The 25,270-nt window shown below is 41.2% G+C and overlaps 1 protein-coding gene across 1 annotated transcript in view; it reads left to right on the forward strand.

Moving 5' to 3' along the window:
- TAF4B (TATA-box binding protein associated factor 4b) overlaps positions 1-25,270 on the forward strand; it is a 71,298-nt gene that overhangs the window by 17,547 nt on the left and 28,481 nt on the right. The window contains exons 4-11 of the mRNA XM_054642811.2: positions 2,798-2,965; positions 3,072-3,194; positions 5,229-5,318; positions 8,444-9,016; positions 14,073-14,208; positions 14,812-14,917; positions 19,915-20,084; positions 22,762-22,892. Coding sequence (XP_054498786.2) covers positions 2,798-2,965; positions 3,072-3,194; positions 5,229-5,318; positions 8,444-9,016; positions 14,073-14,208; positions 14,812-14,917; positions 19,915-20,084; positions 22,762-22,892 — 1,497 coding nt within the window. The remainder of the gene's footprint in view (positions 1-2,797; positions 2,966-3,071; positions 3,195-5,228; positions 5,319-8,443; positions 9,017-14,072; positions 14,209-14,811; positions 14,918-19,914; positions 20,085-22,761; positions 22,893-25,270) is intronic.

Here is a 25,270-nt window from a genome sequence, read left to right on the forward strand (position 1 = left end):
AAACTTTTATCTGCCTTTGGCTTGGTTTTTCTGTACTTTAATTCAGTTTTGATATAGTCTGTTGAACTTGTGTTCTTCTAAAATATTTTAAGACATAGACTTGGAGTGTTTTTTGTAAGCTGTTTTTTTTTCCCCCCACTGTAGAAAGTGGAACACTTGGAATGAGCTGTAGGGCTAGATTTAGACAGCAGGAATGATGACTCTAGGAAAAATTAACAGAGCTGTTTTGTTTGGAGTGGCTTCCTTGAAGCCCCTCTGTTTTACAGAGGATTGCAAAGCCCTCTGTACGAGCTCCTTGTACAGTGAAGAGTAAACAGATGCAGTGTGGATACATCTTGCCATCATGTGGGCACGTTGCTCCTCACCCTGGGGTGGACAAGAGAAGAGTGCTGCAAAGGGAGCCAGTGCAAAAAGTTGATGGAACCATCTGGGGAAAGATGGCAGAGTCCCTGAGTCTGATTTCCTTGGCAGCAATTCATTCATCAGTCTTAAAATAACTTCCTGATCTTAGTCTTGATAATTTTTGGAGGTCACAGGAGAGGACTGTTGGTCTGGAAGTATGATGTCACCACAGAAAGTGGTGGAGAGTGGAGAGGAAATAATACTTGGCTTGGTTCTGCATCTTCAGTCTCGTGTGAAATCCAACTTGGAACACTCCCTGCTAAACTCTGTAGGTACTGACTGCAGGATTATTCTCCTCATCAACGAAAATATTTCCCTTTTCTGACATTCCTGAATGTTTAAGCTCTGAGGTTAGACAAAATTACCTGCACATTCTTATTTTTTACCTATTTCCCAGATGGCATAACAAAGCTGCAAAGTGTCTAATTAGCATCATGCTGGGGCACTTTCATTTAGATGCAGAGCACTTCTTCTCTTGAAATGACTTCAAAATATGCAGGATTAATGCCATTTTTTGTGGTGACCGTTTCTCTGTTGCTCAAAGTGAGAATGAGAATTGTCAGTAGCGAAAAAGGTTGACGGGAGATGACAGAAATTAATTCCCATATATTCATTTTCCTGGGAAAAGGGTCCAGCAGACTTCCTGTTGTTTCCTCCCTCAGCTGATAAAATGCTGTTCTGGTCTTGATGTGTAAGCATGCTGGAATTTGCAAGAGATCAGCTCCTGTTTTCGACTTTTAAAGGCCCAGGGCATTGCAACTTGGCAGATCTGCGCTGTGTCCCCTTCCGTCTTCCTCCTGCCCATCTGTTTGTGGGATTCTTGTGCCCAGTTTGCCTCCCCGTGGTCTCAGAGCTGTTGAGCCTCATCCTTGGAAGAGGCAGTGGTGGTGGCAAAGATCCTGCAGAGAGCTATTAAAGTGTTACCAACAGTGGGAGCCTGAGCTAGAAAGCTTTCTGGTAGCTGCCTGCTGCTTTCATGTCAAGCTGGCAGCAGCTCCGGGAGGAGAGGACACCCACCCAGAAAAGAAAAAATTGTAAATGTATGACAAAAGCGTTATGGTTTTGCTTTAGCTTTAAATGTTTGTTCATTAATTTCCCTTTCCTGAAAGACTGCTGTTCTGTGTGATGTCTGTCCCACTTTTGATTAGTTTTTGTTTTATCCTTGGTAGGTTAAGTTAGATTCCTGTCTAACTCTCTTATGATTGATGCAATTAGCCAGTATTAGTTGTGCCTGTTTGACTAAGCTGGGGTGCTTAAATGTGTTAGGAGTCAGTGAAAGCCATTACATTGTGCAGATCCGAACCTAAAATTTGAACTACAAAACCAGACTTTCCCTTCCTCTTCACAGGCTTGGAGGAAAGATGACAGCCAACTTTAGGTTTCAAATGTTAACCTGGAACTCTGCCTGCAGGTTCCCTCTGGCTTTTCAGATTTTAAGTTGAGAAATCAAAAGTTGTGGTTTTTTGCCTGGGCAGATTGTTTTAATTGTATTGTATTCTGTTGTATCAAATGAACTGTGTTGGTGTTTTGGGTATGGTTTGTTTGTTTGTTCTCTTTAATATCTGAAGTAGCAATACTTCGGTTTAGCGGGTTTTAGATTTAGCCTAGTTTGCAAAGAAGTGAGGTACTTTTTCCTAAACCTTAATTACTCTCCTGTTGCTGGAGCTTCTGAATCTGATGGTAAATTATAATGAGCTTTTAAAAAGAGGTCTCAAAATAACTGGATTTTGTGAGAGTTTCTGTCAGGGCAGAGGAGGAGGAGATCCAAATTGCTGCCCACGAGGAAAAAGCAGGAAGAACTTGCTAGGTCCATTTGCTGAGCTGGCTGCTTCTGCTGGCACTTGCATCCTTCCAAAGTTGACATGATGTCTTTTTGTGTGATAGGAAAAGCAAGGGGTGTTGCAATTGGGAGAGGAGCTTCAGGGCAAGACTGGAAGATAAATAATGACTTACTATTCTGAAGACAAACAGAATCCTATCACCTGGCTTAGCATTGCCCAAAATCCATTAGTCTTAGACTGTAGGAGCCTGGCAAAGTTAATATATTGGTTTCTTCAAGACAAATTTTACCTTCCTCTCTTCCTTCAAAGTTGCAGGCAGTGCTTTGGTCTGGATATGTCTCTGTAATTTCTTCCCCCCCACCCTTGATTTATAAATAGAATTATGGCTGTGGCTGTCACTTACTATATTAAATAGAGCCTCCCAAAACAAATTAATCTAAACTCTAAAAACAAGGAGAAGAATTGTTTCTTTGTGCTTCAGATAGCAGTGTGGAGGGAAGCTGCTACCTTATATGCTAGCAGAATCCAGGGAAGTTGCTGCTTTGTATGCTAGCAGAATCCAGTATGTTTGTCACGTTGTTCCTTGGTTAAAAAGTGTTAATTTTTCTCTTCAGCCAGCAGCTGCAACAGCTAGTGTTACTACAGTTACTGCTGTAAAGCCTTTGAGTACTGGAACACCTGTAAAACTTCCAGTTACAGGACCACCTGCACAAGCTATCTCCCAAAAGGCAGTCTCTGTGAAAGCAGAGGGCACAACGGTAGCACAGACCAGCGCTTCTGCAGTAAGGAAAAAAAAAGTTTTTAATTAAAAATTAACATTCTGTATGTTCATCAGAGGTTGAAGAGACAGTGCAACATCTAACAGTCTTCTCTTTATTTCCACACTAGGAGATGCTAGAGAATGTGAAGAAATGCAAGAATTTTCTTGCTACGCTAGTAAAATTGGCGTCTAGTGGACCTCAAGCCCCTGAGATGGGGCAGAATGTGAAGAATCTGGTGCAAAACCTACTGGTGAGACTTTTTTCAAAACAAAGTCTGCGTCATTTGTCTATGAATTTTTGACATGTACTTTGTCATAGTTTTGTTCCTGTTATTTTGTAGCTTTTTTTTTTTTTAACAGCTCAGGAGTTGGATTTGTGGCAGAATGCATCTGACCCTTGTTAAGTCTTACATTATAAATCTTACTTTTTTAAACTGAATCCCATGCTGTGTTATTTCCCCCCTCACATTTCTGTTTCACTTTATGCACACAGGTAACTGACAGCAGGAGGAGCTGGTAGTGTTAACACAGCTTCTGGGTATATTTTTTTTCATGTTAGTGTAGTTTTAAGTCCTCAGTAGCAACAATCTGGAGTTGCAGTGCAGCACTAAGTCCATACTACTGCTTTACTCCAAGACAGAACTGAGCAGAGGAACAGGAATGACATTATCAATAGTTTAAAACAGTAGGATGGAGCAAACAGTGTGGTGGCTGCCAAACTCTCTCTCTTTGCAGGTGGCTTCCGTATGGTGCTTCATGTTGTATCCCAGCACAGCTGGGTTTTCCTGGTAACGATTTCTCCTGCCACTTCTTGTCATGGCATTTGACCGCTGCTGCTGTGTTGTTGTTCCACCCTAGCAGAAGGCTGCGTGTTGGTGGAGGGGGGTGGCTTTGCCAGTGGTACCAAAGGGCTTTTCAGTCTAGGAAGGTGTGATGTAGACAGGTGTAATTTCAGAGAGCAGATTGTTTGAAGAATGCAGCCTTGCAAAAATTTGATTCTTTACCCTCTGTCCCTGCGGGACTGTACACCTTCCTTCTGTGGGAAAAATTGAGTTGTTCTTTCTTGTGCTTACAGTACTTGTTGTTTTTTGGTTTTGTTTCTTTTTAAAGAGCAGTTATTAAGAGATGTTAATACATTGTTAACTGCACAGTTGTTTGCTTTTTGTAGTAGTTTAAAATTCTGCTATTTGGTATGTGTATGATTTAAATGCAAAATAAAGTTTTGTGTGCATGAGAGAAATGAGTAAATTGCAGCTGGGCAGCAGAATGATGCTTAAGGCAGCGTTTCATGAAGTGGGTGTCAAGCACCCTGTATGCACTGAGCCTTAGTGTGCCAAACCACTTGCATCTGTATCAGTGAGACCTCGGTGACCCATGTTTGCATCTCAGTGAGATCTAACAGGCAACTGATCAAGTGGCTAAATGGGAGAGCTGCTGGAAGCTCTGTTTGTCTGCAAAAACACAGTCTCTAAAATCCCTGTCCTGTTTATCTAGCAACCTGGAACAGTTTCTCCAGAGGTGAATGTGGGTGAGAGGAGTAAGTTCTCAGCAGAAATAGAGATTGGTGTTCCCTTTGTGTGTTTATACCTTTTTGGAGGAGGTAATGTTCTTGATGAGTCTGGGGCTTAACCCTGTGTGCAAGTGAGGGGTCTCAGAAGTTTACTCCAGCTTCCTAACCCTCCCAAGCCCTTGAGTCAGGTATTTGTGTTGGGACAGGCTGGAAAGCATTAAGAAAGGAAACAGTACTCTGCAATTCAGAGGACTGTTACCTTGGGGGTATGCAGAAATGTTTCGATCATTTTGGAAAGACTCTGTTAAATGTTCTAATATGCTGTGTAATGCAGTAGTTTGGAATTGTCTTACCAAAACTGCTAAGTTGTCATAAGTCTTTGATGCCTCTAAGTTTATTTTTATGCAGAGAAACTACCTTTACTGAAAGAAGTACTAGTAGTTGATTTAACAGTGAGATACTCAAAAGGATCAGTGCTGCTTATAAACTTTTTTCTGTCCCTTCACTTCAGTGACTGGGTGTGAACACCTATCCCTAAGTGTGTTAACAGCCTGTAGCTGAAGAAAGCATAAACAACTTAGGTAATACTATATGAACATTACAACATTATTCTATCCTGAGTCCCCTTTTTTTTTCTTTTTAAATAAAGCAGGAAAAAAGCATTTGAGTACTGAAATTGAACTATGCCACGATAATATAAGTTTCCATGACCTTTTGGTACGTCTTGAGGTGAATTCACTTATAACTTAAAATTATAATTTTATTTTCCTCTTAGGAAGCAAAAATTGAACCAGAAGAATTTACAAAAAAGTTGTACACAGAGCTTAAGTCATCTCCACAACCATATTTAGTTCCTTTCCTCAAGGTAAGTGTCTGATTATGGATATGTAGTATTTAAAGAAGGGAGGAGGACCAGAAGAGAAGAGAGTTGGGGCATTCAGATTTGTTCAGGTCACTTGAAGAATGGTGCTTAGGATACCTCTGTGACTGTTGTGCTTGGAAAGACAATTCTTAAGGGGAGGAGGAGTTTTTGAGGAGTATTTTATGCTGTGTTCCTAATGTTGTAAAGTAATTGCCCTCTAGGTGTTAGGGGAGACTGGTGTGTTGGAAGCTGTGCATCTAGTCTACAGTAGAGCAGCTGTGGTAAGATAACCTCCTACTTTCTCATCAAAATTGTAGCAATTCTGAGTTCTAACTCAAAGGCTGACAGCAGTGGTGATGCACAAGCTTATGCCATGTTAAAGATCAAACAATCTGCATAAAGCTATTCATCTTCTGCTGGTTTATGTTTAACTGGAGACAGGAAAAATCTCTGCCCCTTGCTCCAGAAAGGGTCTGATAAGACTACTGTAGCTTAGGAAAAGAATCCCAGGGACTCTACTTCTGTTCAAGCAAATAATCATATAAAGGAAAAAATGCTTCCTTGAGACTTTTAATCATATTATAGAATGGTATTAACAAAATAAAAAATAATTATACAGCAAGCATTAAATCTCAGTGAAAACATGGAAAACTATGTTAAGTTTACTAAATTCCAGTGTGCACCATACTCTTAGGTTTGTTGGACCTGTACGTTCATTATAGGCGTGATGGTGAATAAAGGAAGAATAGTTAAGTGGTAAAGCTGGGACTGAGTTTTTCTGGAGTTTGCCCTCTTCCTTGGTATTTGATGGGCCATATAACAATGCATGTGATAATGTTCATATTTGCTCTAGATGGCTGCTGCTCATCTACTGAAATCTGGGATAAAAATTTTCCTTACAGTTTGCCATGAGTCTGAAAGAGTGCAGTCATCTCTGCAGCACCTTAAGCTGAGATGAGAGATTCAGATTTGATACTAGACAAAAAAAATTTTCACTGTTAGGATGGTCAGGCATTGAAATGGGCTGCCCAAGGGGTTGGTGCAGTCACCATCCCTTAGGTGTTTAATAGGATCTGGATCTGGTGCTGGGTGGTGAGATTGAGTGGTTTAGGGGATACAGTAGTAGTGCTGGGCTGACAGTTGGACTTGATGATCTTAAAGGTATAAGGTCTCTTCCAACCTTGATGATTCTATGATACATAAAATGTTATGATTTATTAAACAGGTCATTTATTACCTGTTTAATTTCCTGGAGGCTTCTTAAATGGCCATGCAAAAGCCAGAAAAATACACAGCTCTGAGAATGGGTTTTCTGCATGCAGTGTGGCTCTGGCTGCAGAAGGACCAGGCTGTGAGTACTTGGTCAGTGTGACTGGCACTCACAGAAGTGCTCAGCTCTTCCAAGAAGCCATCCAATGATGTGAAGAGCTGCTACACTTGATGCAGAGAACTCAAGGCATTTCTGCAGGGGTTAAGTTGGGTTCATCAGTGTGGGTCAGACCCTGACCTGTCACAGCAGAGCCCTTGTGTGTTCCTTCTGCAGTGCACTGCCAGGTACTGGCATCATCTAGGCTTCTCTGATTTGGGCAGTCTCCATACCACATAATCCTTGGCATGGTGCTCTCTCCCTGTTGTGTGCTACATTAACAAAGATATACTGTGACTTCAGAAGTGTTGTTCAGACATGGTCAGAGTTAGCTGACTTTGCAGTGTTGCCAATCCTTTAAAGCATCTTGCACCCAGATTGCCTTTTCCTGAAACACTGTAAGGATGTGTGGCTGATACACACAATTAGGTTGATCTGTAACTCTGAGCAGCTGTGACAGGACTGTGTGCCAAATGGAGGATGACTTCAGGAGCACTTCTCGAAGGTGCTAAGAGGATCAATGCTGGCCTTGTTTGTGGGGGAAATGTTTACAGCTTCAGACTGGAAATAAATGTGATACGGCATTTTGCCAATCCACTTTTAGCTAGTGAAGTGGAATTTTAGGGAGGTCTCTCTGGAGCCAGCTCTTATCTTTGAGCTGCAGGTTTTTGATGAAGTTGTGCATGTGTTTCGTTTTGTCTGTTCCAATAGGTGGAAAAAGTACAGTGGCTTTGGCTGTGAAGCCTGCTTGATTTTCAAGTCTGCTGGATGCTTTTGGTACAAAAATTGCATCAGGAGCTAAGCAGCTTTTTAAAAGAAAAAGAAGTGAATGTTAAAAAACAGATGGGCTGCAAAAGGTCCAGTTGTGCAAACAGTATGATTACTTGGTACGCTAGCATGTGAGACATGCACCTTTTGCATGAAGTCCAAAGTGGCAGCACTGTGTTAGGAGCTCTTACAAACTTTAGCAACTATTAAGAAAAGAGGAAAAAATACAAGGGTTTTCAAGAATATACAGGTAGCTGCAGAACTGATTTCCCCTGCTTCAGAGCTATAGCAGATTATAAACAGTGAAGGAGAAAAATCTGTAGAGAGTTTGAAGATTATTCTGTCTATTAACCTTCTCAAACACAGCTGTAGTAAAAATGAGATGTTGCCAGATTCCTTTACTTTTGTTCTCCTTTTGCAGAGAAGTAGCTGGCTGAAGTTGTGTTGCTGCAGCTCTACAGACATTATTAAAGTGGTATCCCCCCCTAGTGTAGATACAGCTGTATTGGTATAAAAGTGTTCTTGTCTTCAGAGCTTGTTCCTGACTTTATTGGATAATTCGTAGCTCCCTGTCAGGCTCCATGAAATAAACACAGCTGTTCCAATATAGCAGGGGGTTTTGGCAAGACAAAATTCTTTGAGGTAATAAAGCAGTTAAAATCATCTTACTCTGAAACATAAATTCCAAATTGAAAAATCTAAACAGAAGAACAAAGTAATATGTGAGTTTCCCTATAGATGGGATTACTGTGTGTAGTGTAGCTGTGGTGATGGTTGACCTTTGCTCAGCTGGTGTTGGTGTTTCTTGTCATCTTCACTGAACAGGATTGTCCTCAATTAAAGCATGCCTGAAATTTAGCAAAACTTGTTTGCCATTTATTGTCTCATGAAAAATTTAATTGGGAAATTAGGGAGAGGATTCAGTTAAAAATGTATTATTATTGTGGAAAACTCTGCTGCTACTACATCCAGTGTTTTTTCATTTTTCTTTTAGAAAAGTGTGCTTGCCTTACGACAACTAATGCCTGATCCTCAGAGCTTTATCCAGCAGTGTATGGAGCAGCCAGCTCCAACCCAAGAAGAGGTTTCCATTTGTCCCTCTGCAGCACCAGCTCCTTCGACAGGAGCGGCAACCTCAGCTGTAGCAACAACTGCTCTTCCAGCTGTAAAACCCTCATCTGCAGCGATCACAGCCCCTGTAGTTGTCACACCAGTCCTTGCCAGCACATCAGCAGCAGCTCCTCTGCAGGCTGTGAAGGCTGTTCCTTCCCCTGCCACAGGGACAGCGGCGCTGGGGCCCGCAGCTTCCGTCCTCACTGCAGCCGTGGCATCGTCTGGGCTGACCGCTGTCCAGCCTGGCAAGCCAGTCCTCACCTCTGCGGTGCCAGCGCCCTCTCTGCAGGCTGCAAAGCCAGTGCTGGTCTCTACAGTGGCATCTTCAGCAACAACCCCTCTCCAGCCTCTGAAACCAGTCATTGGAACCCCAGTTGGCATTAAAATCTCGCAGCCCAGCTCCATCGTGGCACGGTCAGCAGGTGCTCCGCAGGTGGTTAAAGTGAAGCAGCTGGTAAGACGGATTCTCTGCTTCTCTGTAATAACCCAGCTCCTTTACTTTGACTCTTGCCATTTAATAAAGAGGATAACAGTTTGGACCTCTGGTTCTTCTTTTGTTTTTTCTTTTAAATGTATGAAGCTAGTCTGTCTTGAGTCCAGCAGTTATGTTTGTGATAGTTTAGAAATGCTGAGCCCTTGCTGGAAAGGTGAATCTAAAGCCAATCTGTCAGCTTGGTCTCTTGTAAGACACATTGACCACCATTTCACCAGACTGAACACCCTTTTTGAGAGGCGGAGGGATACGAGGTCTAGCCCCCACCACGCACACAGCCAGGCTAGGTTGGCACCTGGAAGAAAAGTTAGGAAATGCAAGTGTCAGACACAGAAACTGCTCATGAGATACTTACACTGATTGCTCTTGGATGTCCTGTTAGGGCTGTGCCTCAGTTAGCCACCAGGGATGCCAGTCTCTCTCCCCTGGTAGTTCCTGCCCTGGCTACTTGACAGGCACGGGTGGCTGTTTCACCTGGCTGATATTGTTCAGTGATATGTTATCTGAAATGCATGAACTACCTCAAAGAGCTTTTCTGAGCTGAGTTCTGACCTCCACATTTACTAAGACATGTTAATTATGAAGTCATCCAAAAGTGAGTTTTTTCTATCAGGCCTCATTAGCTAACAAATTCCAGGAGGAATAACTGTCTTATTAAAACAATACCCTCAAAAGCAATGTGTTAACGTTTTTTATTCTTGGCACAGGTTAACTTTTTGCTAATATTAATATTAAATACCAAGAAACTGTGGGTCACAGGTATACCCAAAAGAACAACTTTGTGAAATAAATTAGGTTTGGCTTATAGGTGTTTAAGATACCAAGTAGCATGGTGTCCAGCTGGTCTACATGTAAGTAATGCTTTCAAGTATTTTAGAGAATTAGTCTCCCTTTGGCAGATAAAGAACTCAATTCTTGCAAAGGAATTCCTTGTAAAAAAATTTTTCTTTAAAAAGTGGGAAAACCTTTAGACTTCCTGTGAAACTAGATTTACTTTTCACAGGTATGGTAGGACATCTGCTGTGTGAGTTTTCTTTTTAGCTTGGATATTGTGTATACTTGATTTAACAGTGTTCAGACCCCTAAAATGTTTTGCCTTTTTAGTTTCTTTCCTTTCAGAGGAATTAAGGTAGATATAATACAAGAATCCTGCATTCTAAATAAAGAGTTTACGCTGTGGTAGCGTAAGCATGAGCTTTTCACCTTTCCAGACTTGCTTAAAACTGTATGGGGTGGATGGAGAGTCCTTTTTCTGAGTGGATTTGTTAAAAAAAAAAAAAAAAGAGGCAAAATGCCCTCAACCCCAAAACTCCAAAGAAGAGTTATTAAGCATATGCACTGACATCTTGGCTAGAAGTAGCTAAAGTCAAATTGGAAAAGGAGTTGGTACTCATATTGTCTTCGAGGACTAAGTTTGAAATTCCAGCCAGAAGAAAAGGAGAATTTCTTAGGTAGTACAAGGGCAGGAGAGCAGTTGTTGGCTACACAGCAAGGCTTGTAATCCAGGGGAAAGGTTGACCATCTGTACAAATAGGCAAGGAAGCTTAGCTCCACACAGGGGAGTCAAAACACTTCTTGAATTTGATATTGGTGAACTCAAGAAATGGCTTCTACCTCTACACTGCTGCACTGTGGCAGTCTGCTGCAATTGCCTTTCTTTGCTGTGCCTTACATATATTGAATTGCATACAAAACATGGTTTCATCCTCATTTTGGGCAGACACAGTGACTAAAATGCTTTTCTCAGATACAGTTGAAGGACTGAGTTGATTGCTTCACAGTTTAGCCATATCAGGAGCTTGGTGTTTGTTCAGACAACTTACTAGCACAAAGGGCAAGTCAGTAGAAGTGGCTGTGTCTCCTATGACTGTCCTGGTGCCTTCTCTTGAAAGGGCAGAGGGTCTGTTTTCTCCCATAAGAAAACAAATCTGGACCTGCCTTCCCTAAACAGAAGGGTCCTACTGCCAGCTGAAAAAGGAAGCACACTGCCAGCTGTGCAAATCTGTCCATACAATGCTGCCAGCAATTCTTTCCCTTTTCAGCCCACAGGGATGTCTGATGCCATACACTCCCTCTGTATGACCCTTTCTAATTTTGGCCTCTTGTGCTTGAGAGAATTTGAACTTTCACGTGCCAGCTCCATTATAATATTGGTGGTGCTCAAGAGTGCAGCACTGCTGTATTTTAATAACAAATTTGTGACTGGAGTGATGCAACACAAAACTTTTCATTTCTGCAGCATTATTATCAAAACTCTGTGTGGACACTGAGGGGCCTGTTCTTCAGGAGTACTGTTGGGATTGATTGCACTCCTGTGCTGTGGCAGTTGCATATTTTGAAGGATTTTCTCAACACCATCTCATTTAAGGTTGTTGGCTTACAAAGACTTTTCATCTTGGAAATAACGTTTGTGTTGCTTTAGTATTGCTTTGTCTCTTGTTAAAGCACAATAAATGAAAATTTACATTACCAGATGCTGGGATCCATCGGTGAGAAAGCTGCTGTGAGATCACAGCTTCACGTCAGGCATAACCAGCCCTATAGGGGTTTATGGTGTAGTCCCCACAGTTACCAGTGAGACACACTGCCTGGAGATTATTAATGATTGAACCAAGGAGTGAAGTGTTTATGCTTTGCAACTGCTTGTTCTTAGTCAGTTGTTAGTGTCATGGCCCCTTGGAGCTGAGCTTTCATGAACCACCTTCTCCATTATTTTTTTTTGTCCTGGTTATTGCTCTTGCATTCAATTAATGAGGCTTCCTTCATGAACCAATACTGCTTGTGTGTGATGATACTTCAGCATTCCTCTGCTGATCTCCAAACTTTGTTTTATGAATGTTAAACAGGTTCAGTGAGACTAATCAAAGTCTCTTTCAGGCAGCTGTCTCTTCATTGTCTGCTGAATGTTGTGTTGCTTTTTTTTTTAACCTAAGAACATCAATAATTTTATTCTGATGTCTGTGTCAGCCTGCTTAACAGGGCACAAAGGAACAGTCCCTTTTCTTTATTATTTCTTACTGCTAACCTGAAGAAAGGATATTCTCACAGATATTACTGATGTTGGTAATGCTTCATTCTCACATTGGATCCATATTGAAATTTCCAGTATTGTTGTTCTCTCCCATTGCAACTCTCAAGGACTTCCAGCTTTTGTTAGTCTAGAGCTAGAATGGCAAATAGAAGATGAGCTCTACTGCCAGCACATCCTCTCTGTTTCTTGGCAATGTAGCCTCCTTGGTTACTTGATTTACATCCCAGTCTTCACTTAGACTGTTGTTGTAACATTGCTATCTCTGTCCTTTTGTCTGCTGTACCTCCGTCTGGAATGCTTATGTTTCCTCCTGTGCTGCTCCAGTGTTTTCCATGCTGAAGATGAAGCACCATTCTTCCTGGTGGTAAGGAGGGTCTCTAGGTGTGTGTTAGTGCTAGTGGAGCCTGTGAGTAGTGTGTCCAAGCTGCTTGGCTCCTCATTAGTTACCTGAACTCACAAAAGATGCTGCTAACGTTATTCACAACTTGCAGTTTTGGAAGCTGGATCTTTCTGAGAGATCAAACTGAGCTGTGGGAAAAACACGTAGAAGTAAACCTTAGCATCTGTTCTGCTCCATGAGGAAGTATGAGGAAGTGCTGCATATGTGAGCCTCATCTCTGTCCACAGTCTGTCCCTATATTCCTGTAGTTCTTTCCTCCTCTAGATCTTAATGTTAGCTGTCTGTCAGGTTTTCAGATACCACTTTCAGATCAGTTATTCTATTACTGCTGCTATACCAAGCCTTAGTGCTACCAATTCAGAGAGGGTTGAGAGGTTATCTTGACTCTTTGATACACAAAGTATCTTTTTGTGAATGTATGGTGCTCATGTTGATGATATTTATTAATAGCAGAGAAGTTAGGTGACAGGAGAGAGCCTAATTTCTGAAGTATTGTAAATGTCAATTCTTTAATTACACTTGGGCAAGCACTCTCTAGACTTTCTGAAGTAATGAAAGATGCAGAGGAGAAAAATGGTTTCTTGACCCTGACATTTTCTTTGTTAGTTTTCTGCTGCTGAAAAAATAGGATTCAGTCTGAAGATGTTGATTTTATGCTTTGGTGAATTAACATATTTCTACTGCCTGTAATCAAGAACTTTTTTTAAGCATATATCAAAGCTCCAGCCCACATTCTGCTAGTTAGGAGGCTTACAAGTGAGATTTTTAGGGATGCTGCAATTTTATTACTTTCTTGCATTTTAATAGTTGCCCCTGAAGAGGAAGGATTAGTATTTATGGGCTGTGCCTGTAGGTCTGTGTTGTGGTGACATCCTGCTGTCTGGTTTTGTTTCTTTGAAGAGTCTCTTTAAACAAAACTATGAACTGCCTTCCTTTTTACCCTTCAGCTGTGTACTGATGTCTTTGTGTAGAGGCTCTACTTGCTATAGGTGTTGCTATTTAGTACTTCATGTTCCTGGCAACTGTTTAGTGTATTTTAGTTAAACACCTTGAGACTCAGCATCACAATTTACAATTGATGTTGCAATTCCAAAAACATATTGGTAATTTTATAGAGCATGTACTCTTTAATTCTTAGCAGGTACAGTATTTCGTGCAAGACTTCAGTTGTTTTGGTGTTCTCCCTTTTTGACTAGGTGTTTGTGATACCTACCCTTTTGAAGTTACTGGCAGAGTCACTCTTTAATAGTTAGCCTGCTGAGTGAGGTAGAGGAAAGCCTCTCAGTGTAATGGCTTGTGTGATAATTAGTGACACTTGTCAAACAGAGTCATCAGTAAAGAATAGGGGTGAAGTGTCTGTTAGAGCTCACTGAATGAGCTTAAAGCTCACTACCACTTGTTAAGATTTCTTGACATGAAGTTTAAAAAAAAAAAGGTCTTTTCTGAGCATGCTGTTTGCTTTAAACTGAAAACTAGACAAGCATACCTGCCCAGTGGCACTTCTGGCTAAATGGAAATATTGATGCTGTTTACTTCTCTGTATTTTTAGCTCTTCTCACTGTTGATGTTGGATATTCCACTTCCAGGTAGTCCAGCAACCATCAGGAGCCATTGTCAAGCAAGTATCCACGCTCCCACAGCCCTCAGTGCTCACCCTACAGACATCTGCTGAGAAGAAAATGCCACTGAATACCCTTGTTCAAACCAGCCAGTTTCCTGCAGGTAAAGTGCAGGAACCTCTTTCATGGAGAAGGGGGAGGACTGCTGAGGTATAGAAATAACTGCAGGCTGTTGGTAGATTGTAGGAGTGCAAGAAGGTGGCTGTCTGTCGGGAGCAAGCAGCTCTGTGCATTAAGTTGAACATCTTTACTGTCTGGAGCTCTGATGAGAAAATCAATGTCACATCTACTTCTGGCACTTGTTAAGAGCACGTCAATCAAATATTTGTACTTGTTAAAATACCGTGACTGAGCTCCTTGCAGTGAACTTCCTCTAAGCTGATGATTTTGAGAGTTACTTCATGAGGCCTTGCTTTTTCCTTCAACAGGTTCAGGCTGATGCACAGTAAGAGTTTGTCTCAGCCAGTGAGTTTTCACTGAAACATTTCCCTGGTCAGCACAGAAGGGAGGGTGTTTGCTGGGAGTGTGTGAGGCTTTGGGCCATACAGAACTTGCAGAATGTAAGATTCTAGAGTGTCTGGTTTTTTCAGATGGACCCAATTAGTTGTTACTGAGTCTGAGTAACCTTACCTAGAATAATGAACTAACTAAACAGTTGTTTTAGCATTTTTCTTTGTACTACAGCATGTTCTTTGTTTTGTTTTAGGTTCCATTCTGAAGCAAATTACCTTGCCAAGAAATAAAATTCTGTCGCTTCAAGCATCTCCTGTTCAAAAAGTGAAAATGAAAGAGAATGGAGCAACATCCTTCAGGTAAAAATGAACAATATCAGAAGTTAAGTATAAAAAGGAACAAAAGGAAGAAGCAAGTATAGAGATGGGAATGGAGCCCGAATAATAGCAACTTTCTTCAGAAGCTTTTTTTCTGCTACATGTTTTTCACGTCACAATACTCATGGGCAATGGGTAACCTTAAAACTTCTATGCAGATGTTAATTATTCTTACTGTAAGAAAACTGTCCTGGTGAGGTTGCATTTTGTGTCAGCTTTTCACTAACATGTTTTCCATCCTGTGAGTACAATTACTAATCTAGTTATCTTGTAGTAAAGTCTCTCAACAGGATTAAAGCAGACAGAACCTCTGGTTTTTGCATATAATCTGATAGCACTGAGCTGTTACTTGGACTGGCTTGTAACCTGTCTAAAGCTCTGTGCCACATTTCAGAATCTTTAATTAGCTCCTTGTTTCTGTGTGTATGGTGAAAGTCTTTGACTACATGATTTCTAACATGTTCTCTAGGCCTTTAAATTGCAAGAGTACTTAAAGCTTTTAGTTCTGGCAACTGATTAACTTTTCAAAGGCAGAAATTATTTTTGCAGCTATGAAGTGTGATGTTGGAATAGAGGTACAGACTGCCATAAGCATTATTAGTCGTACCACCTCAGGGCAAGTTTGGCATTGCTCTTCCAAGGGAAAAAAGCAGACATGATGACACCTCTATATTGTTGACCAGTTGACTTATCATCTGTTGAAAGCTGCAGCTTTGAATGCACTGGTCTAGACAGAAAGCTGCTGCTGTTTACAGTAGCATACAGTATACAATGAACACTTAAAAAGAGTGGTTGCCAGAAGCTGGAATGAAAAGCTCATATTGAAGCAACAGCTCTGTTCATCTGCCTCAAGGTCTTATGAAATATACTTTAGAATGTAATGTGGGATGTAATTTTGGGTGGTGATGTTTAAAAAAAACCACCCCTTCATAAATATAGTAATTAAAAAAGGCAACAATGAACAAACCCATACCCAAAAAAGAAAAAAAAAATTATGTGATCTTCCAAATCGAATATATTAGCTGTCTTACATGAGAAATTTGAATTCTTGTAAGTCGTTCCCTGAATTGTTAAATTCATACTGTAGGGAAAAAACCTGCTTTTACAGTGTGATTCAGTAGAGATTTCTCTTGCTTTTGAATTGTGATCTTCAAAGTAGCATAAGTCCATGAGAATTTAGATAGGAAATCTCTAACTCACCCTAAATTTTCTTTGTAGAGTCTCTTGTCTCTGAAGAATTTGTCTTTGAATACACCCTTGGTGTTTCTTCTATTCACTGCTATAATCAAACTTTCTCACCTATGATCAATCAACTGCTGATCGTGTGTGAGGCAGAGAGAGGCCCCATGGCCTGTTTTCAGATTTAGTGATGAAATTTGTTAAATGCAGAGAGTGTGTCTTGTAATTGATGTGATTATACATGTGGCACTAATGAGAGTGCCCTTACTGTGCCCTCTCACTGCAGTGTGTCATGGAGCCTGACTCCTCTGCCATTCTGTGACTAGGCCAGGTTAGGATTTGAGGACATTCTACTCACTGAGCTGTACTTAATTAGCTGCAGTTTGACCTTGTCTGTCTGCTCTTAAACACGCTGCTTTAGGTTGCCCGAGATAAGCAGTAGAAAGAGTGGTGATTTCCTGCCCCCCAAGCAAACAAACAGAAAAAACCCAACAAAACATAAAGCATTCCAACCTTCTAGATGTTGTTTCAGCTAAGCATGGACATTGCCCCATGGCATGTAAAGAAATAGCCTGGTTTTGAAAACAGATCTACATGTTTCTGTAAAGTATATGCTAGTGCACTCTGGAAAAAAAGTAAATCACGTATTTCATCTTCAAACATTTGTTTTGAATTTATTCTGTTTAATAGAGTTGTCCAAAGCACAGGCAACTTTCTGGCTTGGCTGCAATTGTTCTGGCCTGGGTAGTTGTCAGGGAGGGTGCACAGAGGTTTGGGTTCAGTGTGTCTTTCTAGTTTTCCCTTTGACTCTTGGATAAAATGGAGTAAATTAGGAGGATTCAGGAGACAAGTGCTGTCATCAGACACCAGAGGGTGCCACAGACTCACTTTTCAGGCAGCAGGCAAATTCATAGATCTGAGGTGCATCTGCATTGCCTGGGCTTCTTTTGCAGTGAATATCCAGTAGAAATGTCAAACCTGACTTTGTGTGGTGTATCTCTCAGAACTTGTGAGTTCTGCTTTCCCCCTTATCCTAGTAAACTTAAATCACTGGAGGCTTTTAACAGCTGGATGAGTTTTTCGTGCTCATTCCTGAGTGTGACATGATCAAATGTAAAGAGCATTAAAGGAAGTGGTGCAGGAAAGGGGCTTTATGGAGGGATTTAAAAGTGAAAGCAAGTCAATATCCATCAGAAACACCTTCGTGTACACTCTACAATATTTTAAATTTATCACCTTAGTAGAATTTTTTCTACAGCTTACTCAAAGTACATGATACCTTACTTAAAATGATTGAAGTTTGTTTGAACAAAGAAAAAAGAGTAGTAAAAATTATGAACTTACCATGGCTTCTGAAACTTCCATTAATCTTTAGTGAGCACTTTCCTAGGGAATATAGTGGTAATTTCTTTAGGGTAAGTGAAATAAGTGCAACAGTGTTTTCATTTATTTCATCAAAGCTTGACTTAATGCAAACTTAGGTGTCACAGTGAAAAAGTTAGAATTGGTACTAACAGTACTAATTCTATCTAAAAGAACAGTACAGATAGAGATGTCTGCTTGCATTTAAGTCTTGTATGCTTGTACCCACTGGAGAGACTGTGTGCATGGAAATAATCAAGAAAATAGTACCTAGTAAAGGCAGGTTATAAACAAATGAAACTTCTCTATGTAGAAAAATGGAAGATAGAAGTTTATCTGTTCTTTGCTTGAGTGTTTTGAGCATGTGGCCAGATTAAAAGTAAAAATGATTTCCTGAAACTGCATGCTATGCAGTTGTACTTGGGGTGTAAGCATCCTTCCTGGCATTCCATAAACAGTTCCACTGGAGTAGTGTCAGGTTCCAGCACTGATAGCTTGTGATGTGTGTTCCCGGTGCTGGTTGTGCTGATTTTGTCAGCAGATATGTGGCAGTCGCTGTGCTTCAGTGGGATTCTTGTCTCTGCCATCAGCAAAGACTTCTCTGTAGTGGTCACTAAGAAGAGGAAACTGGAATGTACTTGTGAAGATCAGTTAGCACTCAATTATCATCCCATGAAGCTTCATTGACAAGCTTGTTGGAAGTTCAGGGTCTCTGTTAGGCTGATAGAGCCTGAGTATACACTTGGAGCTGCTCAGCTGCTGGTTGAGAAGGGGTAGGAGGAGGGAAGCTGTTCTGGCACTGTTGGCTTCAGCTTTAAATCGTAGCTGTGGACATCTAACTGTTCTGACAGTCCTGGGATATAACACTTTCTTTAGCATGATGGATTTGGGGCACAGGCCTGGTTGGGAAGCTATTGTGTCTAGTTAGACATAAAGAACTGGAGCTGGTTTGAGAATCTGTTGGGTCTCCTTTTCCCTAAACACACTCACACATAGGAACTGCTAGCAGTGAGGGCACACGAATGGAAGGAGGGGTAGAAGGTGGACTCAAGGCTGGACTCCTTTTCTGTCTGGGTCTCTCACTGGAAGTTTGCAGAAGAATTGTGCCATAGAAATATACTGAAACCCAAAGGAGAAAATGCATCTGTAGTTTTAAGAAAAATATCCTAACATTTTCTTGTGTCTTTTGAGTATTGCTTAACCTCAACCCTAACTCATGTTCTAATAACTTTAGCTTCTGCCTCTAGTCAGTCAAAGGATAGCCTCCAAGAAATGTCATTTCACCTTAGAATGACAAATTCCTGGCTAACCCTTGTTCAAGAGTTATTGAGGCCACACAGTGTTTTCTGAAGGTGAACTTTATCAAACCTTGCCAGAGAATACTCTTCAAGAGGGGGGTGTGTGTGTGTTGGTTTTGTTTTCTGTGCTTTCCAAATAAAAAGATGTTCAGATTGAGTGATTTTACTTACCTGTCCTAATACTATGGATGTCTGTTTTGGATTGGTCCTAAATCCCTGAAGCCACTGTTAGGGCCTTTGTCACATTGTGAAGTAAAAATGCTTTCTCTTGGTGGTCTGTACTCATTTGATAAAAACTTGGATTGTTTCACTGCCAAAGTAGTGCAAGAACTTTTCCCTATAAAATTCATTCAGTATTTTAACTTAAATGATCTCTTAAAAAAAACATTAGGCTGAAGCACACAGGCTATTAAAGCTAGTCTGAGTGATGTTCACCCTAACTGAGTTTTTATTATTAACATATAGTCCAAAGCTGCTACATGAGAATCCAGCTAATGGTGTTACCAGCTAGAGCTCTGGCATGGTGCTTCAGAAGCAGTGGCATCTTCCCTGCTGTGTATACAAGTATGGTAGGACTGATCAAAAGTACCTGGATTGGTTTTAGTAAGTAATCATGGAGCGTTTGTGTCCTGTGTTTTAAGGGAACTCGCTAAAGAAAACTGAAGATGATGTCTGTGCTAATAAGCCTGTGCTTTAAGCCTCAGTTTGCAAGATATGCATCTTGGTTAGAAAATGGGCTTGTTTATAGTCCAGTGAGTCAACATTCAACTTCATTCCATGCTTGGTTCTACCTGGTGAATTAGTTTTAGGACAAATTTCAGGCTGCAAGAGTGGTGGTGCAGGGTTAGGGGTTGTGGGAACTTTTAATCTGGGTTTAACTCAGTCCTAGGTTTCCAAGCTGGCTCAAAATTTCAGTTTCATATAAAGGATTTGCATGCCTAGCAACTGAGGCATTAGCCAAATTAATGTTTCAGAGGCACCTTGCAGAAGTGTGGGAGCTTTTAGGAGCTCCCTGTCCACACCCACGCTGAACATCTGTTGTATACAGGGAATGTGAATGTGGCTGCTTGTTGATAGTTGAGACTTTTTCTTTATGTCTGTTCTAAACAAAGCATAAAATGTTGGTCTCCTCTTTTGTAGAGATGAAGATGACCTAAATGATGTGACTTCTATGGCTGGGGTTAATCTCAGTGAGGAGAATGCCTGCATTTTGGCAGCAAACTCTGAGCTCATTGGCACAGTGATTCACTCTTGTGCAGATGAACCGTTTCTGTCTCTGGAAGCTCTTCAGAGTAAGATCTTGAACATAGGTGAGAACACAGCACACACAGCAGATATGTATGGATGTAGTGTTTCCTTGCCTCTTTCATCAGCCTGCCTCCAATCTTTGAAGCAGGACCTGGAACTATTATGATCTACCATCTCATATGTTTCTACCAAACAATACTGAGTTTTCACTTCCCCTTCTAGGAAACAACTGTCCTTTAAGGTTTTCTTTACATGGAAACAGTATGAAGCACAACCAGAAAAAAGAAACTGATGCTACTTTAACATGTGAGAAGTGAGCACCTTTCTTACTCTTAAACCTAATGCAACACTTAACAACCATAAAGGTGCTAGCATCAAAACACTTAAATGTGCTTTTTTGTCTCAGCAGCTTCTAACTTGCTGCATTACACTGACTTCCCTAACAGTTTTTGCATTCCTTTTCCTTCCTTCCTAACATTAGGAAAAAGTTTCAAACTTCCAGTACACACAGAGCAGAGCTTTTTTTATGACTCCCTTCATGGAAAAAACTTTTGTTAATTTTATATAAAAGAGATGTTTAAGCTGTCTGTATGAGTAATACTGTGGAATATATGTTGAATGCCTGTGTTACAGGAAGTTTCTAATGTAGATATCATTTCTTTTGAGCAAAAACAAGAAGTGTTGCTTAGTAATGTTGTGTTATGTCAGAGCAGGGAGCATGCAGTTGTGTTGCAGCACACTGGCTGGTCCCAGTTTGCTGTTTGTCAGCAGCAAACTTCATGCTTGTTGCTCAGCTCTTTGCTTGTGCCCTCTGCCCAGTACTTGCTGTACTGGAACACTGAGTTTTACAGCTGAGCATCCAGGAAAGCCTGAATGTACAGTCACAATTCTGTCACAGTGGCTTAACCACATGTTCACAAAGTCTTTCTGTTTCCACACACAACTGGTTCTTAGTCCAGAGTGAGCAGCCAGCCTGTGACAAGCACGTAACCTGCAAATGCTACTTGTGACCTTGGTGCTCCTGCCCCAGTCGGCCAGATGTGTCATCTCGAGCTGTATGGGGCATAGCAAATACTGTGTTACCAGTGGCAAAGGGAACGTGCACATCAGACCTGGTGCCCAGAAGATGTTCTCAAAGTTCAGTAGAAGATGAATCAGTCATTTGTGGGAAGTGGATATTAGGAAAAATAAAGAGCTCTGCAAAACCAGAGAGAGTATTTCTAGAATAATTTGCTGGTTGTGGGTGTAAAGACACTGTGTTGAAAGATGGAAAATAAAAGCCTGGCTGTTTCATAGCTAGAATGGTAGTTGTTCCAAATTAATAATAATAATAATAGCAATATCAATAATTCATGTCATAAATGATAAGTGCTTGTTTGCAAGGAAAGGAATGCTGCCAGAGAGCAGAGCAATTCAGAAAGTTAACATGTCTGCTTTTGAACCGAGCCATCTTTGGATTAAGAAATGTGTGTATAGGGAGGTCTTGAGGTTTGGGGGGATTTTATTTTGTCTTTAAGTTGGTGTTTCAGTAATCTGATAGTCTAGTGAGAGCTGCAGTATTTAAAGGTGCTTGAGCAAAAAAAGCTTTGCACTCAGTTAAGTTACAGGCCAGTGCTTACTGATCAAAAAGGGGAGTGCTTTGATTGTATCTGGGAAAACATTCTAGGTTCTCCCTGCCTTGTGAGATTGCCATTCATTTTCAGTTACAGTAGCAAAAGCAAATGAAATAGGTGATTAGTTTTTTTACAGCGCGCTGTTTATCCATTCTTAACACTTCGCTTGGCAGTAAATACTGAAATGGGTTTTGAAGGCGTGCTGTATATTGCATCATAAAGTATTACAGCTGCTGTAAATGCAGTGCAGGGCAAGGGAAAGTGCTTCTGACAGGTACAGCGTATGAGGCATGTGGAACTGCTGCCTGCCGTGCCCACCAGGGAAAAGCCGCAGCCGCCCAGGTGTCTCGATGGCGCCGCGCTGAGTGATGGATGGTGTCAGCCATGGGAAGGCTTCTCCTTGGCAGCCTGCAGCCGCGGGAAGGTCACAGAGGTGATGCCCAGCTCTGGGTGCAGGGCCAGCACAGCCTTGCCTGGAGCTGGCACCAGCCTCGGTCGCAGCTGCTGAGACGCGGAGATTCAGCAGCAGCCCGGGAGGAAAGGTTGAAGGTGGTGGCAGGAGGAGCCCGGCTGGACTGGAATGCGCGCTGTCCCAGCGGCTGCTGTGGCTCGCTTGGGTCTGGCTGCCCCTGTCGGTCGGCCAAGGCACTTTGGAGGGTCTCGTGTGCCTGGAGTGCGCTGCAAAACCCATTCCTGCTCGTCAAATAAATGTCATGAGTTGTTAACAAGCACGGTGTCAAGCAGGGCAAAATGTAATTCTGTATTTTTTTAATTACTGGAATTAACAGAATATGGCACTAATTTCTACAGCTACCGCTTCTCCCCCTCCCTGAACATGAAGCTTGATTTGTGTTCTTATTAACTTTGTCCTATAAATGACCTTGCAAGGAGAGTGATTCTGGAGGCTAAGTGAAACAATGTCTATATTTTCTGAAGCTCCAGGCTAAGTTTTATTAATGTAATGTCTAAGATCTTTGAAGTTGTGACTTTACCAGGAAAATCATAATCTCCAAACCTTTATTCATAATGGGTATGACTTCCAGGGGGAACAGAATACCTGCTGTGCTAATTATTTCAATTATCAGCTACTACTAAAACACGTAATGGATTTTCTCTGCTTCCACAGGTAAAAGGCATGACATTATGGAACTTAACTCTGATGTTGTGAACTTGATCTCCCACGCTACACAGGAAAGATTACGAGGGCTCCTGGAAAAACTAACTGTAATTGCTCGGCACAGAGTATCAACCCACAAGGTAAAGGAAATCATTAGCAAGTTTTGCTCAAAGTTTTCCTGCTTTGCAGCCTTGAAGGTAAACCTCTTCCAAGTGTGGGCACATCACAGGCAACATTTGCCTTCCTGGTATCTACCAAAGGCTGATTTTAGCTGTGTCTAGCCCAGCATATAACTGTTCCATTTGATTTGTTGGGCAGGTGCTCTTAAAACCCAGCATAAGACTGAATGCATATTTTTCTTCTCTTCCATAGCAATGGTGGCTGTTATACAAAGTCTCTTACATGGTACATGGAAAGCTGACTTTGAATGCTCTTGATGGTGGGTTGATTTAGGGACTTCTGTTTTCCTTATGCATTTACTGTTGTTGGAATTGCAGTCAGTATTGGCTCAGTAAAAAGCCTTGGGAAACTGAATTGATTATTTTACTTTCGGAAAGTGCTCCATGAAGGCAGAGGCCCTTTTCATCTTAAGATTTTTTTCATTTTAAGTCTTTTTTTAGCTTCATTCAATATAAAGTATATTGTGTCCCAGTGAGCTAGTATCCCTTAAGATGCTTGTATGGTGCAAATGGGAAGTGATAATTTACTGGCCAAACTAGCTTTCTTTTTTTCTTTTGTCATTCAATAGCAAGATACTAATCCTTACATCTTTCAATGTGAAGCTGTTTTAGAAAAAAAAAAAAAGTGAGAAGCAAATGTATCTGTCAACTCTTAGTTTCCTGTTTGTTCAGGTTGAGTTTTTTTACAAGAACTTTATACTTAATGAAATTTAACAAGAGCAACCAACTGATGGAATAGGAATTATTTTTGTACTGAGCACTTTTTATTGGCTTTTCAGCACTGGAGCAGCAATAGTAAAGAGGAGCAACTATTTGGAAACTTCTGAGTATTTATGGTGTTTTCTGAAGGAGTAGGAGTACTCTGTTCCTTCCTGGAAGAAGATGTAAAAGAAAAGAAAATCAATACAGAACAAGTACAGAGTTCTGTATGAAAAGACTTTGGAAATCTGCACTTGTACATTGTTTTCTCCAAAATGGGAGGTACTATTGAGCTTGTGAGCAAAACTGAGGAGGAAGCTGAAGTCCAGAGTAACCAGTAGGACATAGTGTCTTGCAGACACCAAGAACAGAAGGAAATGGTTTTGGACAGTAGGCTGGATAGGGCTAGTTTCTTTCTCATTGAACTAAAGCAATAGAAAAACAGGTTTTTGTCTGATTGAATTGCCAGAAGCAGTGATAAGATTATAAGATTGCAATAAGCTGGCTTTCTTTTCCTCTTTTCTCAAAAGCAAAACAAACAAAAAATCAAAAGTAACGGGCACAGTAATCTTAGAGGCACAGATCCCCTCTTTTGTTAGGAAGATGGTATTACGTGACAGAGGAGTGTCCTACAGGATTACCTTTGTGAGCAATGCTATTGTGAGAGATGCTGACAGGCTTTTAGGAATCTAAAGTTCAAGAAGAGAGCACTGCAGGGTGCTGGAGTCCCGTTATGTATTAATATAGGTATTTATACAGCCCTGTATTCCATCTGCCCTGGTGCTTACCCCTGTTCTCTTTTCCCTCATGGCTTTTGATTGGTACCCCTGCATGATGTGGGCTACATCTATGTCAGATAACTTCCCAGTGTCTTTCCAGGAGGGTTGGGTGGTTGCTCCATAAGGGGTTTTGTACTGGCCTATCTTCATTACAAAAAGACAGCAATAGGCATAGTTGTGGTGAAACCAAAGTAGCTGTTGTTAGGGTGGGAGTTGGTATAAAAAGACCAGTAATTCTTGGAATCATAGTCAGGAAACTCTTCTTCCCAGTTACTCAGCTCATGCCTGGCAGCTTTCATCTGATAGATAGCCCTGCAGAGAGAGTGAATTGGCAGGGTAAAAGCTTCATGCTATGCCATCATGTAGACTTGTCAACTTTAGTCCTTTTTTTGTTAAATTTAAGAAAAGAAATTATAACTGGAAGTCATTGACTTAATTGGGATAAAACTATGATGGTGGTCTCTTTATGTGAAGTAGGAATAGTCTTTCAGATGGTTGGGAGCTACTTTCTGTGATGCAGCTCTTGTTGCAGTGCTCTTATAGAGCCTTTGGAAAACCATAAAGGGAAAGGGTTTTTATGTGGATTCATCCCAGCATGAAACAGCTGCCATGTTCCTGTGGTTGGAGGCCCTGAGCTCATGGCTCCGAGAGGCATGGTGTGGTGCTGAGCTATAAGTGATGCTCCATGGAAACATTTTCCCCTCATGCAGTAGCACTGAAACGCCACAACACTGAACTGCATTATCTGTAGGGGCTGTGGGATGTGGGTGATAATGCTTCATCATAACAGCACTGGCTACAAGTCATGATACAATGGGGTACAATGTAATGTTTTCTGTCTCAGCAATTCCCTGCTAAATG

This window comes from Agelaius phoeniceus, chromosome 1 (genome assembly GCF_051311805.1).
Source record: "Agelaius phoeniceus isolate bAgePho1 chromosome 1, bAgePho1.hap1, whole genome shotgun sequence".
Classification (NCBI taxonomy): Eukaryota; Metazoa; Chordata; class Aves; order Passeriformes; family Icteridae; genus Agelaius; species Agelaius phoeniceus.